At 44.9% G+C, this 15,649-nt stretch overlaps 2 protein-coding genes across 13 annotated transcripts in view; one reads left to right on the top strand and one right to left on the bottom strand.

Annotated features, from left to right (window-relative positions):
- The window catches only part of Lar (tyrosine-protein phosphatase Lar), a 413,198-nt gene extending 400,524 nt beyond the window's left edge, over nucleotides 1-12,674 (top strand). For all 10 annotated transcript variants that reach the window (XM_076437440.1, XM_076437441.1, XM_076437439.1 and 7 more), the window contains 7 exons: nucleotides 2,257-2,396; nucleotides 3,610-3,809; nucleotides 3,878-4,044; nucleotides 4,163-5,523; nucleotides 5,613-5,839; nucleotides 5,917-7,723; nucleotides 7,850-12,674. In XM_076437440.1, the coding sequence (XP_076293555.1) occupies nucleotides 2,257-2,396; nucleotides 3,610-3,809; nucleotides 3,878-4,044; nucleotides 4,163-5,523; nucleotides 5,613-5,839; nucleotides 5,917-7,723; nucleotides 7,850-7,918 (3,971 nt within the window). In that variant the 3' untranslated portion in view covers nucleotides 7,919-12,674. The remainder of the gene's footprint in view (nucleotides 1-2,256; nucleotides 2,397-3,609; nucleotides 3,810-3,877; nucleotides 4,045-4,162; nucleotides 5,524-5,612; nucleotides 5,840-5,916; nucleotides 7,724-7,849) is intronic.
- Nucleotides 12,675-12,828: 154 nt separating this feature from the next.
- Nucleotides 12,829-15,618, bottom strand: LOC143215357 (putative Golgi apparatus membrane protein-like protein CG5021). 3 transcript variants are annotated; one of them, XM_076437452.1, is made up of 6 exons: nucleotides 15,195-15,618; nucleotides 14,575-14,678; nucleotides 14,010-14,086; nucleotides 13,695-13,929; nucleotides 13,163-13,417; nucleotides 12,829-13,036 (listed from the first exon to the last, which is right to left on the bottom strand). In XM_076437452.1, the coding sequence occupies exons 2-6, from the start codon at nucleotides 14,587-14,589 to the stop codon at nucleotides 12,974-12,976; spliced, it is 645 nt and encodes a 214-aa protein (XP_076293567.1). In that variant the 5' UTR covers nucleotides 14,590-14,678; nucleotides 15,195-15,618; the 3' UTR covers nucleotides 12,829-12,973. The 3 variants fall into 3 exon arrangements, with proteins under 3 accessions (XP_076293567.1, XP_076293568.1, XP_076293569.1); XM_076437453.1 differs by having other exon boundaries at nucleotides 13,163-13,405; XM_076437454.1 differs by lacking the exon at nucleotides 15,195-15,618 and having other exon boundaries at nucleotides 14,373-14,823.
- Nucleotides 15,619-15,649: the final 31 nt, after the last annotated feature.

Genomic DNA, 15,649 nt, shown 5'->3' with positions numbered 1-15,649 from the left:
TGCTACCCACTGATATGCCTAAACATACTAAATATTTTATTATAACTCTACTCACCTATTACGTGCGAATTTGACACGAATTTTTACGAGTTTTTTTTCCCACTTTTTTGGCGACTTTTGGGGCGCTGCAGAAAAAAGTGAGTATCCCTTAGCTCGTCTCGAGTTGTGCCATGAATTTTACTTCCTGTTTAATCGTTTTCTCTATATATATTTAATACATATATATTACATATATATATATAGTTTTTTCACACCTTTTTTCCGTCTCTTTCGCATATGATCGTTTTTTACGTTTTTTGCCAACCGTTTTCTAAGAGACAATTTTGAGAGAGATCTGTGTCGGCGTACTATTTTTGTCATCCGTCACTTTTTATTGTTGCTGCGGTCGGCTAGCAAAAACGATCAGAACAAGAGTCACAATTTTCCTTTTTGCGGGCGCGGGCACGCCGAAATTTTGTTTTTTGCGCTGCGTAGCGAGAACCTGTGGGTGTTGTGTAGAAATTGATCTGTATTGAAATCGATTGCCTTGAGATCATTGCTCTCCCGACCAAAAAAAAAAAACATATTTGACAATATATCTCAATATCCATCTATCAATTGTACGTATCTTCACCGCGAATACAAAAAGAAAAAAGATCGATCGTTTGGCTTTTCTTTGTCGTATCTTCCTGTTGCTACGCAATCTTTCCGTTTGCCCGACAAAGTAGAGAATTGCAGTTTTATTGTGTCTCGTACGAAGCTAGGTAACATAGACGACGCTAAAGTTTTTCCGTTCTTTCTTTTTGTTTTTTTTTTTTGTACTCTCTCCTGCCAACTGGTTTTCGTTCCTCTTTTTCTGTGTGATGCCGACAACATTTCCGGCGCCGGATACTGGACCGTCCATGAGAACACGCGCCATTTATCGCCAATCAGAATCTGCGTGAAACGCGTGTCGCTTTGACAACACCCGGCAAACAACGAGAGAACGAAAACACACGGGAAAAAAAAATACATATGCGGCGGGAAGAAAGATTAAAAAAATCACCGCAGCACACGTCGGGGCTTCGAAAACTCGTTGAAGAGAATGAAAAAAAACAAAACCGAACAAAACGAAAAAAAAAAAAAACGTAGAGAAAATAAAGGCAACGGGAGTCGATGGGGCGGTGTTCCCGACAAATTATCCGAAGCGGCTTGTCGATGTGGGTAACTGTAAATACACGAAGGATACGTTTTGTTACCCTTGCACGTTTATCGAAAAAACACGAATGCACGATTCTGTTGGCACAGTTTTCATTCCGCACCCAGCACCAATGATCGTAGATCGCTGATATATATATACAATCTATATATTACATGTATATACATATATACATGTTGATGTATATATCTATCTATCTATCTATATATATTTCTACATATGTATAAAATTGCTTCGTTTCGACATGGACTCTCCAATATTGCCGTAGCATTATCGTCCAACGTAACCGCGCGCTTTGCATCTCGATGACGTATTTATACGGGCGTTCATACATTCGCGGTTCTCAAACCGAATGCAGAATAAAAACATGCATTATTGGTATTCAAATGGAGGATTATCGTGCCGTAGGGACGTAGAGCATGAGGTACTACGGTACCTCGTAATATTGTTTGTACGTCGTTTTGTCCGCGTGTGACTGGTGGCATGTACATATTCACCGTTACTTTTTCTTTATTTATTTCCGTTTCCATGCTCCGCCGTTTACGTATCAACCTGTTTATTCTCCATGCCCCGTTCTCGCAACGACATTCTGTTCGTTTCAACGTCCATGCCTCTCCCCGTTACGTTTCTTCTTGCATCTGATTTTTAATTGATCCTCCGTTAACACAGCTTTATTTTTTCGTTCGTCCCGAACAAACGAACGAACGAACGAACGAACGACCGAACGACAGGACCGTTCATCGACGACGAATTACACCTCTTTCCACTTGTCCAAACTATGCTTTCTTTCTGTTTCTCGAACCCGTAACCGTTCTTACTTTTCAGACCGACCGAATGGACAACCTGCCTATATATATGCGTATATTCTCAGTTTCTTGTGTTCCGCGCTCCGTTTTATCGTTTTGTTTTCCAGGTTTTACTCCCCCGGACCACCCCACCCCCACTAATTTTGTTTGATCCCCCCCGTTCGTTCACGTATGACTGCGACAACCTATATGTGTACGTGGGCGTGTGACTGCGAGCGTGTAAGAGTAGTTAGGCCGCGAAGGGCCCCCGGTTAATTGGGCGTTGCGTTACAGTGCCGGGAAATCCTCAAGACGTGAAAGTCACGCCGATCAACTCGACCGCGATACACGTTTCGTGGCAACCGCCGAAATCGAAAGAACAGAACGGAGTGATAAGGGGTTATCATATACACGTTCAGGAAGTGAGAGAAGAGGTCAGTCGGCAACGCTATTCCATCGGTCCCACCGGAAAGTACTGTCAACTAATTTGACTAAATCAGAGGGTGCCATTTAGAGCATGGTTGGGCATTTATAACGGAGTTAAACATGTCTTATCATAATTCTGTCAAATCGACGAATTTTGAAAAAAACCAAATAATAACAACCATAACATAGACCTTTAGTATTCATATATTTAAGAAGTTTCGAAGTGGCCACCCTTTGAGCCGATTCAGAGGCTCAAACGTGTTTTGAAATTTTCGACTATGGGCCGCAGCTCTTCTGACGTCATTCGGTCCCACACCCGGCGCAGAGATTTTTTCAGCGACTCGAAACTTTTATGGGGCTGAGCAGAGGCCCTGGCCTCCAAAATCGACCAAACGCTGGAGTTCATAGAGTTGAGATCCGGTGAGTACGGCGACCATTCCGCAGATGTGATGAAACCTGGAAAATGGGATTTGCTACGGTTTTCGTGGATCAAGGGGTCAAAATCAACCAAGAAGTGTATCGACGGGACATTCTCGAAGCCGTCGTACTTCTGTGGGCCCAACAGCGCCTCGGCGATCCGGAATGGACGCGTTACAGTAGGATTCCGCGCCGGCTCACAGAGCGAAAACGACTCAGGAGTGGTGCAAAGCCCATTTTCCAGGTTTCATCACGTCTGTGGAATGGCCGCCGTACTCACCGAATCTCAACCCGATGGACTACAGCGTGTGGTCGATTTTGGAGGCCAGGGCCTGTGCTCGGCCCCATAAAAATTTGGAGTCATTGAAAAAATCTCTGTACCAGGAGTGGGACCGAATGACGTCAGAAGAGCTGCGGCCCATTGCCGAAAATTTCAAGACACGTTTAAGCCTCTGTATGCAAAGAGTGACCATTTCGAAACTTCTTAAATATATGAATACTAAACGTCCATGTTATGGTTGTCATTATTTAGTTTTTCAAAATTCGTCAATTTGACAGAATTGTAATAAGAAATGATTAACTCCGTTATTTCTTGTCACCCTGTGTCTGAATTGAGACAAGACAGTGTCCCCCACCAGCATGAAAGGGAGATTGGTGAGGAAAGCAGGAGTTCGAGGGGTCCACCCCTGATCTAGACCTACCCAGAGCAAAATTACGAAACGAAATAACAAACAGAACTTTCCGGTGGACCTGAGATAACTCCAGAGAGCGTTCGTTGGTCTAATCGCGGTTGCGTGTTCGCAGGGGAAGGATCTCCTGAACGAGCCTATACGATGCGACGCGGGAGAAATGGTGCTCGAAGTAAATATCACCGGTTTGCAACCGGACACAAGATACTCCGTTCAAGTGGCTGCTCTGACAAGAAAAGGGGATGGCGATCGTTCGGCGCCAGTCCACGTCCGAACACCTGGTGGCGTGCCGAACAGGCCCCAGGTCAACGTAAAGTACGTCGCGGATTGCTGTTGTTATTATCCGCGGTAAACTACATGTGGAAATTGTTTTGTTCTCGCAGAGTTCTGAGCAGGAGTCCGGTCGTGGTCGAGCTTGAATGGGCGGAGCCTACCGAGACCTATGGCAACCTGTTGGGGTACAGAATAAGGTACGGGGTGAAGAACCAGACGCTGAAGACGGAGTTGATCGACGGCACTGTGAATCGCACCTACAAAATCAACGATCTCGGTAAGGTCGAACGAGAACACCGAATTTCCTAGGGTTGTTGTGTTAAGTAATCAGCGGTGTTGAGCGTTGTTATTAATAGTATTTTGATCAAGTGGCTGAACCTAATTCTAATCGGCAGAGGAGCAAGGAGTGGACTACGAGTTCCGAGTTGCTGGGCAAAACGAGATCGGTTTCGGCCAGGAGACCGTGCGGTACTGGTTCAGCCCGGAAGGAGAGCCTAAGGGTGCACCGACGAATCTGTCATACTTCTTCCAAACCCCGGACACGGTGTGCGTGACGTGGGGCATGCCGTTGCGACAGGACCGGAACGGTCAGATAATCGGGTACGACGTGCAGTTTAACAAGAAGAACGACCACTCGACGGCGGTGAACAGAACGACGACCAAGACGCGGGCGGTGTTCACGAACCTGGAGGAGAACACGGAGTATGTGTTTCACGTGAGGGCGCGCACGTCGAAGGGCAGCGGTCCGTACTCGGAGAAGATCACTATCATCACGGAGAAGGACGTGAGCCGAGCGCCGATGTCCGTGAAAGCGGTGGCGATGACCGAGACGAGCGTGGAGGTTTGGTGGGACCCGGTGCCGAACCGGAGCAAGATCGTGGGCTACCAGATTTTCTACACGACCACAGCCGTGGAGGACCTGGACGAGTGGAAGCACTATATCGTGGGCCTGACGGAGTCCGCGCAACTGGACAACCTGGAGAGGTTAACTCAGTACGCAATCACGGTGGCAGCTAGGTACAAAACCGGTCTAGGTCGGCTGAGCGAGAAGGTGACGGTCATGGTGAAGCCAGAGGACGTGCCGCTGAACCTGATGGCCACGGATTCATCCACCCACTCCATGACTCTGTCCTGGACACCCCCCATAAGACTGAATCCGATGAACTACAAGGTCTCCTTCGACGCCGTCAAGGATTTCGTCGATTCGCAAGGCATCACACAGACGCAGATCGTACCACGCAAGGAGATCCGATTGGACCCGAGCATTACCAGCACCACCATCAACGAGCTGCAACCTTTCACCAGCTATAATGTTAACGTCAGCGCTATTCCTCGTGATGGACAGTACAGGCCGCCCGCCAAGATCAAAGTGACCACGCAGATGGCTGCACCGAAACCCATGGTCAAGCCTGATTTCTATGGCGTGGAACACGGCGAGGAGATACACGTGATTCTGCCACAAGCCTCTGAAGAGTACGGACCCATCTCCCACTATTACCTGATCGTCGTGCCCGAGGATAAGGCGACCGACAATAAACAGCCCGACGAGCTCACGGAGGATATGATCACCGGCAAAGGCGCCAAACAGGAAAAAGAGAACGCACCGTACATCGCGGCTAAGTTTCCTAACAGAGACATCCCTTACACGTTTCACTTAGGCAGAGGAGACATTCACAACGGTTACGAGAATCGGAAGCTCGAGAAGAACAAGCGGTACCGAATCTTCGTCAGGGCCGTCGTCGACACGCCCAGGAAGGTAAGTCTGGAACCAACTCGATGTTTGTCTTGTTATTAATATCATTAATAACATTCATTTCGAAATTGACGTGGTAATTTATCTTACAGCACCTGTATACCTCATCACCATTTTCGGGTTACTTGTCACTCGATATGAGGGAAGTGCCCCCAGGAGAGCCACCACGACGACCTAACCCTAACACCCCCGTTGATGGAAACCCTGAAGTGTCGGTGAAGACGAGCGGCCAGGAGCCTGGAATGGTGTGGGTGGTTGGACCCATAATCGCGGCGATGATGGTCAGCGTATTTCTCGTTCTTCTGTTTGTCATTAAGAAGTGAGTACTCCAGAGTTTATCGAGACAACTTCAGACGCTTTCGACGAATCGATCGACAATCTTTCCTCTTTTCGCAGACGAAGACAGCCGTGCAAAGCGCCGGATCAAGCTGCAGTGACTCGCCCGCTTATGGCAGCGGACATCAGCTCGAACCACGCGCCGTCCGATCCCGTGGAAATGCGTCGGCTGCTGTTCAAGACACCGGCGATGTCCTCACACCCGCCGATTGACATCAGCGACTTGGGCAACCATATCGAATCTTTGAAAGCGAATGACAATCTGAAGTTCAGCCAAGAGTACGAGTCGATCGAGCCGGGACAACAGTTCACCTGGGACCACTCGAACATGGAGGTGAACGTGTCGAAGAACCGGTACGCGAACGTGATCGCGTACGATCATTCTCGCGTGATCCTTCAGACGATCGACGGCGTAGGCGGCACGGATTACATAAACGCGAACTATTGTGACGGCTACCGGAAGCAGAACGCGTACGTAGCCACGCAGGGACCGTTGCAGGAGACGTTCGGGGACTTTTGGCGGATGTGTTGGGAGCTACGGTCCTGCACCATCGTGATGATGACGAAGCTCGAGGAGAGGACCAGGATAAAGTGCGACCAGTACTGGCCGAGCAGAGGAGCGGAGACTTACGGCTTAATGACAGTCACAATCACCGACGTGCAAGAGCTAGCCACCTATTGCATCCGATCGTTCCAAGTATCCAGAGCCGGCTATTCCGAGAGACGAGAGATCAAACAGCTGCAATTCACCGCCTGGCCAGATCACGGTGTACCCGAGCACCCGGCACCCTTCTTGCAATTCCTGCGTCGCGTGAAATCCATGAATCCTCCGGACAGCGGCCCATTGATCGTCCATTGCAGCGCCGGCGTCGGTAGAACCGGCTGCTTTATCGTGATCGATTCGATGCTCGAGAGGATCAAACACGAAAAGATGATCGACATCTACGGGCACGTGACCTGTCTCCGGGCGCAGAGAAACTACATGGTGCAGACCGAGGACCAGTACATCTTCATACACGACGCCCTTTACGAGGCAGTGATCTGCGGCAACACCGAAGTGCCTGCCAGGAACCTGCACTCCCACATCCAGAAACTGATGCAGCCGGAGATCGACAACATCACCGGTATGGAGCTCGAGTTCAAGAAACTGGCGAACATCAAGGTCGACTCGTCGAGGTTCATCTCGGCGAATCTGCCATGCAACAAGCACAAGAACCGATTGGTGCACATATTGCCGTACGAGTGCACCAGGGTCTGTCTGCAGCCACAGCGCAACATCGAGGGCTCGGATTACATAAACGCGAGCCTGATCGACGGCTATCGTTATCGTGGTGCCTACATCGCCACGCAGGGCCCGTTGTGCGACACCACCGACGATTTCTGGCGAATGCTCTGGGAACATAACTCGACGATCGTGGTTATGCTGACGAAGCTGAAGGAGATGGGCCGGGAGAAGTGTCATCAGTACTGGCCGTCCGACAGGTCGATCAGATACCAGTGCTTCGTCGTAGATCCCATCGCCGAGTACAACATGCCACAGTATATTCTGCGAGAGTTCAAAGTGACGGACGCTAGGGACGGTGCGAGTCGCACCGTCAGACAGTTCCAGTTCATCGACTGGCCCGAGCAAGGTGTTCCCAAGTCCGGGGACGGGTTCATCGACTTTATAGGACAGGTGCATAAAACGAAGGAGCAGTTCGGACAGGATGGACCCATCACGGTGCACTGCAGCGCCGGAGTTGGACGAACGGGGGTCTTCATCACGCTCAGCATCGTCCTGGAACGCATGCAGTACGAGGGGGTCGTCGACATCTTCCAGACTGTAAGAATACTGCGGACCCAGCGCCCGGCGATGGTTCAGACCGAGGTTCGTTGCGTTTTACTTCAATATGTATTTTGATACTTTTCTGATTAGGATTGAGGCTGTTCGTTTAAGTATTCTGCCGTAAGATTGATCTATTAATTTTTTCAACATGTGTTTCTGTGTCTGCAGGATCAGTATCAGTTCTGCTACCGTGCCAGTTTGGAATACTTAGGTTCGTTCGACCATTACGCCAACTGACAACCCGATTCCCGCGAGGACAACGAATCGTCGAGAGTGCGAAGGGATCGACAGAGGAACGACAGAGACGCGGGTGAGCGAGCGAAGATACGACGCGTCTAGTACAATGAAGTACTCGAGAAGTACGTAAACATTAAAGAAAAAGCAAGCTGAAGAAAAATAACGAATGGGTGTAGTCTATACAAAATATGATTCCGGGGCATAACGTACGATACTCCTACCTTCCAAGGACAAATACAGTAGAGAAATGAAAAGGATTAAAAAAATTATAAGGCGATAAACTTACTATCTTCTTGGGCAACTAAACCGTAGGCAGCCAAGTATCTTTAGTCAATGGTGTTCGCAGAAGTCCCGTGAGAGCACGCGAAGGACTTTCTTCGATTTGTTTCCGGAACGGCATTTTGATCATGTGCCGGGTCCACGAACCTTTTTGTCCAGAGCCGAGTCCCGGTTCGAGTAGCGAAGGGACAAAGACTGCCGTGTAGAAAAGAAAAACCGTGTGCGGCTCGTAAAAACGTAGGAAAAAAAAATAAACAATCATATCCGTAGAAGTATTCTTTCCCCCGAGGTTTCCGTTTTTTAACCGATCACGAGAAGCGCTAACACTCGACGTGGAGATGCGAAGAGGAGGAGGACGACGAACCGAAGGAGAAAAGAGAACCAACGCGCGAGAGAGAGAGCAACTTCTTCGCTGAGAAAACATATCCGTAACGAGCCGCCTCGCGACCGCTCGACCCTTTTTGCCGAGCGGCTCGGGAAACTTACGGTTGCTCGATCGAGCCAAAGTCTGACGAGGATCGTCGCGCGCCGCGATCGTCCGCCACGCGATCGTGCTCCGTGACAGCTTCGCATGATCACGAGAAACACATCAAAAAAGTTCAAACTTTCCTATTATACGTTGGAATACACAAAGTGCTTCCATTTCTCGGCGCGGGAAAACAAAGAATCGAGCAGCAGCAAGCAGCAGACCGTGGCACGTTCGTGTAAAAAAGAAAAAACGAAACGGAAACGAAAAGAAAAGAACGAAATAATGTACTTATTATCGAAGCGACGAGAAAGGCTGAATTCGGGACAGAAATAGAAGAAGAGAGGAAAACCGCCAGCGATCTCCGTGGACGAGTATCGAGAAACCAGAATGAGAACTATAAGCAAATTTCCGCTCACTGACAAGAAAATTACCGTACTGCCAAATCGACAATTATTCATGCTGAGCCCATTACGCACGATAGGGATCTTCTCATTACCTACTGTAATTTTAAGTAGATCGTAAGCGGATTGTTTTAAGATTAGGGTTAATAAGCGACGCCATTAGAAGAAGAGGATACGAGAGATAAACGCAGAGAGAGAAAAGGAAGAAAAAAGAAGAAGAAGAAGAAGAAAACCTAAACTAAAAGAAGCAACAATACGAGAACTCGCGCGATTTGAATGATGGAAGAGTGAAAGGAAACGGTGCCTATATTCAATTAAAATGCACAAACGTGTTTTTGTGCTGGTTTCTATGAGAACTAATTTAAACTAGAAGCACTGTATGTCGGGTTTTGCGTACTGTTCCCCCGAGCCCTCGACACCCTCGTGTACAAAGTTCCACCAGTAGGCTTCTACCTCGACGACTTTTACAATTTTCCCCGGGACCGGTTCGAAACAGAACCGCGTTCTCTCTGCAACTTCGATCATTCCTGGCTCGGTTCACGCGACTAAACTTTTCGCTTGCTCTCTCTCACTCAGTCTCTCTCTCTCCTTCTCACACACATTCTCTTGCGCGCCGCCAGAGATTAAATAAACTTGTTTCGTTTCGTCCGTAGTTTAACAATTTAAGAGAGAACCGCCGCCAGAGCCCTTAGGAATCAACGAATCTCGTAATTAAGTCTCGTCATTCCACGCGCCAGCACAGATTTCAATTTAAAAAAAAGAAAAGCCGAACGAACCGCGCCGTAAAATCGCGCGCCGAAGAGTATTTCGATCGATTCATCCAGCCGCATCCTTTTTGATAACGATAGAAAACTTTCGACGTGTATTCATTGTACAATTGTAATTCGAAGGGTTACAAAAAACGGTTCGTAGTCTATGAAGACAATAAGCATATGTGCTCGTTTGTATATCTACTGTATCTCGAGGAATCTTCATCGTATTGTTCGGTATAGAGGCGTTCCTGTCGCTGTTCGATAGGGTGGAACGCGAAATTCTATTTACTAAAGTATGTAAGTATATAATACGATTACGAATGTACGCTCTATCTCTCTCTCCCCATCTGTCTCTCTCTTTATCTTTCTCGGTCTGTCACACACTCTCCATTGAGAAAAGGATCCCTTTGTCGCTGTTTCGCGGTGTTCGTTCGTTCGGCTTGGTACACAGCACCGAGAACAGAATACTGTCGGCATTAACATTTTCTGGCACTCGATCTTTCGATTCTTCGCCGGTGAATCGAGCAACGTTCAAACATTCTTTTCGTTCGATATAGTGGTTCGAGGGTAAGGAATTGTGACTAAGTGTACATAAATGCACCGTCTGTCATTAGCAACATTATATAAATATATAAATATAAATAAATGAATGAATAAATGAATATATAAATAAATGAATAAATATATATAAATAAGATGATCGAATAATATATATGTATATATATATATCTATTTATATATAGATATATATTATAAATATCGCAAATGAAGAGAGTACGCATTGAAGAGAGAAATAAAAGAAGAAAGAATGATGATAGAAAAAGCTGTGGATATTTTCCAGACTATTCGGGATTGAAACAAGTTTTATCCGATAAAGAGCACGTTGTTATCAATATATGTATATGTATATTTCGGCGATTTCGTTTCAACGCTTTTTATTTCCACGCGTATTTTTTTATATATATATGGTCCATTGACTTTTCTATGAGTTTTATTTTTTAACGAGCCTCTATACGTACGCTGATATAGTTTTTACACGAGATTTATATCGACGACTCTGTACGTAACATGCGGCCGAGCGTTTTCAGAATGTGCATTTATCATTGTCTCGTCATCCTCGATCGTTTTTGATTTCACGTTGTTAAAGACTGAGGGCCATAGTGTCTAATCCATTGCCACACACGCATTCTCCGTACTTGCAAAAGTACTTAAATGGCTCGAGCATCGTTCGAATGATAAATTTACTTTTAAAAAAAATACCATTCTGTCTCTCGTCGTCTGTTTGAAACGTTGTCGCACGTTTCGTTCAGTATTACATTCGGACACCGTTTTACTTTCTCCCGTATGTTTGCGTTATCTTAGCGATATCGTGCTTCTGTCAGAATTCGAATTCGATGTACTTGTATATTGTATTGGCAATGAAGATGGACGAAACGGACCGTGAACGCAAATCAAACGCAGTGACTACAAATCTATCTCTCTCTTCTACGGAGAGAACATGTGCTATTATCGAAGAGTACAATTGGTATAGAAACCTAACCAGGAGACAACTCGAATACAATTTTTTTAAGATATCGATAAATATTGTTATACGTCGTTCGAAGACACACACTCACACACACACACACACACACACACACACAGAGGACACCGTAAATGTCTTACTGTACGGGAACTTTCTTTAGTCGTTGACAAAGGCTGACGAACAAATTCAACATTCACCGGATGAAAATGAACATTCCTCCAAAACAAAAAAAAAACACAAGATTATAAGCGACGAAGTCTTTTTGCTCTAGAACCTCATTCTTTGCCCAAAATAGAATTTTTGCCCCTTTTCAGCAGGTAGCTCTAAAACTTCGATCATTCGATTTTGAATCGTGTACCTTTTAACACGCTGACGAAACAAATAAGAAACAGGAAAAAAACGAAATCATTACACTCCGTGCGAGGTGCGGTACACTGCCAACGGTGGTCGACAAACTTCGCGTATTAAAGTTCCAGACTATAAAAAGAAAAAAAAAGAAATGATGAAAAGAAAGAAAGAATGAAAACTACAATACGTTCGCGCGAAACGAAATTAAACGATTGTATAAAATATATTACTAGTTATAAGTTGGTAGCGTTAAATTGTATTCGATGAATTTACTAATACGAAGAAGTCCACGATATTCGTATATTTATAAGAGTACCGATCGTAACGTGAGATTACGTTTTTTTGTATCATTCCGAGACCTTTTTGTGTATGTTGTACCTTAGCTGCGTGTCTATTGTTAATGTTTATAATTTTTTTATATCCCAAGAAAAAAAAACTGTATAGCAATACGTGGTTTGTTGTATTCTTCTTCTTAAACAGACGGAAAATGAGAATAACGGGAAAATAATTAATTATAATAATAATAATAAAAAAAAAGGAAAGAAGACAATGCAACTCGAGCGTTTCTCGGAGCAGCAACTCTATTATAAACTGTGACAAATTGCAATCGGCCGCCAATGCTCCGGCGCAATATTTACGTCGAGGTTGTTTACCGTGCGTGTGGTCGTCACGAGTTCGTCGGCTCTCGATGACCCCCGTGAGCGATCACGGCTGTCGATGACCGGGGAGAGAAAATGGTGAATGAAAAAAAGACAAAGAAATAAGTCGAATCTAAATATCGTTGAAAGAATGGGAAATTATTTTGTGATACTTTCTTGCCAGAAAGAATACAACAGGCTAAAGTGAATATGATAAATGTAATGTTACTAATTAACACCTATGCAAATTAAATATTGTGTAATAGGAAGTCTGTTGACAAGGAGAAAATAACGTGTACATTATGTATTGCCTTGCGGCATCAATAAACTAATAACTAACGTAACCCCTCTCTTGATTCTATCCTAAATAACTATGGACGTTGGAAACTCTCTCTTTAGAAACTCGAGTACTCAAGGATTCGATCAAGGATCAAGGATAAACATTGACCGCATAAAATCCGCGGGCTAGTCGCATTGTTGAGGAAATAAACGCCAATATCCAAGGTAGCTTCGTTTATTATATAATATTATTTCGTGGTGACTTAAACTATTGGACAATTATCGTATAGTTATGTACAAACGTTTTTTATCCCTAATGCAGAAAATCACGTGTTTCTCACTGCCTGGTATGGCAACATTTCTTTTAAATAGTAGTTGGTTCGTTTGGATTGGTCGTTGGAGGACTTCTAGTCATCATCGACGCAACCTGCGATTAAAATCATAATTATCCTATGCCCCTTGATTGCTGGTGGACAAAATATTAACTGAGATCATTGGGAAAGGCTTAGGTGATGGGCTGGGACTTTAATACGCTTTAAATCGATTTACGAACATTTTGTATGACTTGTTTCCTCAGAAAATCGCTGGTCACCGCGGATATGTTGCGGTCGTTGCCCATTTTGCATTTCACATAGCCGTAAAGATTTGCACCGTTCAGCGCGATCGCGATGCACACGAGCAGCAGCCACTTAAATTTCAGACCGAACAGGGCTACCAAGAAAAATACCGACCACAACAACGGACAAAGTATCAACGCCAGCCAAAAGATACGCGCTTCCGTTGCGTTAATGCGATTCTGTTGAGCACCCTGAAAAACAGGGTACATAGTAGACCTTGTAGTTTACAGCCAGTACTTAAAGGATAGTCTGTCGGTAGCATTTTGCATACGATGATGCAACTCTGCATTCCTGCTAAATTACAAACGCTTTGGACAGGCACAACTAGCCAACATAAAATGTGAAAACTGGTAGTCCTTGAACTCGATAAAGTTTTACGTAGTTATTCTTCGAGAATGATAATGCCTTCGAGTTAATGAGTTATTAGCTGATGAAGTTCCGAAGCTCTTACGCACTAGTAGGACCAACCTTTTTAGATTCGAACACCCAATGACTCTTTCCGTTATCGTCCACATAATTCCACCACCTCAGGCCCACCATTAGCCTGCCGGTGATATTTTTCACCGTCCAAAAGTCCATCGACAACAGCAATATTACTGTTACGAAGCTAGCTATGAAACTACTAGAGAACCACCCGCATAACATGTAAACTACAATCGCTGAGATTCTGAAGGCTAAGTGAAACAGGGTGACATATGGATGTCTAGAACAATTCAATACATAATCAGTATATAAAACCTAAGCTATAAGTAGTCTTACGCATCTATATTATAAACTATATACTTCAATCTGTTGGTGTTTTGGTTAGCCTCGTCCTCCTCCCCGAATGCAATCGTATCGTCGTCCATTAGTAAAGGGACCTAATAATGAAACGATGGAAATGTTTGAGGAATATCGAGAAACACGGTTCCGGAGCTCCTTGTATCCAACTTAACTATCAGACCTAGAGTCTATGTTCCTAGAGTACAGTTTAAGTAAACAGAGAAAAGATAACCAAACTTATAACCAAAAAGAGTAACGATGGTTTGGCATGAAAACAAGAAAAGGAACAGCTAACGAATGATCTTGTGTCTACGAATATGTCTAGAGAAACGCTTGCAATATATTTCAAAGTCGAGTATTATTTGAATTTGCATTTATACGTACGGACACTCTCGAACAAACGTCAATAACAACTCTTCCGACACGTCAACGAAAGAACACCGACTTCTTGCGGGTTTAATCGACAGCGTTGTTATTATGCTCTTATACAAACCGATACGGTGAAGTAAAAACGATGCAGTTAACAAAAACTTGGCGTCAATGTATTGAAAACGAGTACGTATAATGAAATGTACCGTGCACCTACCGATACAGACGCCATGTTAGCACGCTGACGGGATGGCAACAGACGTCATCTCTTCTACATCGATGGTCGAGTCGAAACAGTTTGTCTTCCCCACTCTTTCACCTCTAGTATCAAATAATATATCAATTAGTCGCAAGCAACTGTGCGTTAACAATTATTGATTCTATTTGCTTCGATATTAGTCCGTAACAACTTGAAACAACAAAATTTATCTACGTCGTATTTGCTTTGTACATGGCATGTCATCAATTTCGTTCGAATTAATTAACATTAATAATGAGGTGAATCAGTAATTAGCAACGCGAACGTAAAGATTCCAATACAGGTGTACTTCCACCGATAGACGAGATAAGATAATCGTCCTATACGTGAATATATTCACGTGATCAGTTGATCCACATTTTTGGTATATCAGCGCGCACTGATTATCATTTCCGTGTCACTGGCAACATTACCGGCAGAATTAAAGATAGCGATATAATGTGTAGACATTAAAACTTATATTAAAACTATAGCAGCGGTTTCCAAACATTATTCTACTGATTGTAGAAGGAATTATCAGAACCGACGCGACGCGATATCCGACAATTTGAATAAGATTTTGCGCGGCAGAAGCTCACCTCTGATTGGTCGATCCTTGTACGCACCCTGTTGGTCAGTGGTGCAAACTGCGCTGCGCGAAAGAGCATCGGCACACCGGGTTGCACCGGGTGCAATTAATCCCATTCGGTTGAGAAGAGAGAGAGAGAAACGATAGTATGAGTCAAAGATAATTTGCTTGTTAAGTTAATCTGGTGTCGGGCAAGTATTCCGGCCCCACGATTGATCGTGATATAGTCATTTTGAAACAAGACCATGCCACGAGGATCATGTGTGTTGGTAGCGATAAAATGTCAGCGCCGTTGCGCGTGTTGGCCACCAGGCTTGTGATAGTGATAGAACGGTGAAGGTAGTGTTGGTTGCAGTGATGGTGGTGGTGGTTCAGATAAGTACGGGGGATTGAGTGCATAGCAAGTAGATTTTCTGTCCCACGGAACAGTTTATCGCGAACTGTTCACGTTACGAAGGATGTATT

The sequence above is a fragment of the Lasioglossum baleicum genome, chromosome 13, assembly GCF_051020765.1.
Source record: "Lasioglossum baleicum chromosome 13, iyLasBale1, whole genome shotgun sequence".
In the NCBI taxonomy this organism is placed as follows: Eukaryota; Metazoa; Arthropoda; class Insecta; order Hymenoptera; family Halictidae; genus Lasioglossum; species Lasioglossum baleicum.
The sequence above is the reverse complement of the archived record's forward strand: the minus strand, read 5'-3'. Positions and strand labels throughout refer to the sequence as shown.

What these genes read in the sequence shown, in the direction of transcription:
- LOC143215357 (XM_076437452.1), bottom strand. An exon ending in CAAAACACCAACAGATTGAA is followed by an intron (nt 13,930 to 14,009) that starts GTATATAGTTTA and finishes GAATTGTTCTAG; the next exon opens with ACATCCATATGTCACCCTGT. An exon ending in GGGTGTTCGAATCTAAAAAG is followed by an intron (nt 13,418 to 13,694) that starts GTTGGTCCTACT and finishes CCTGTTTTTCAG; the next exon opens with GGTGCTCAACAGAATCGCAT.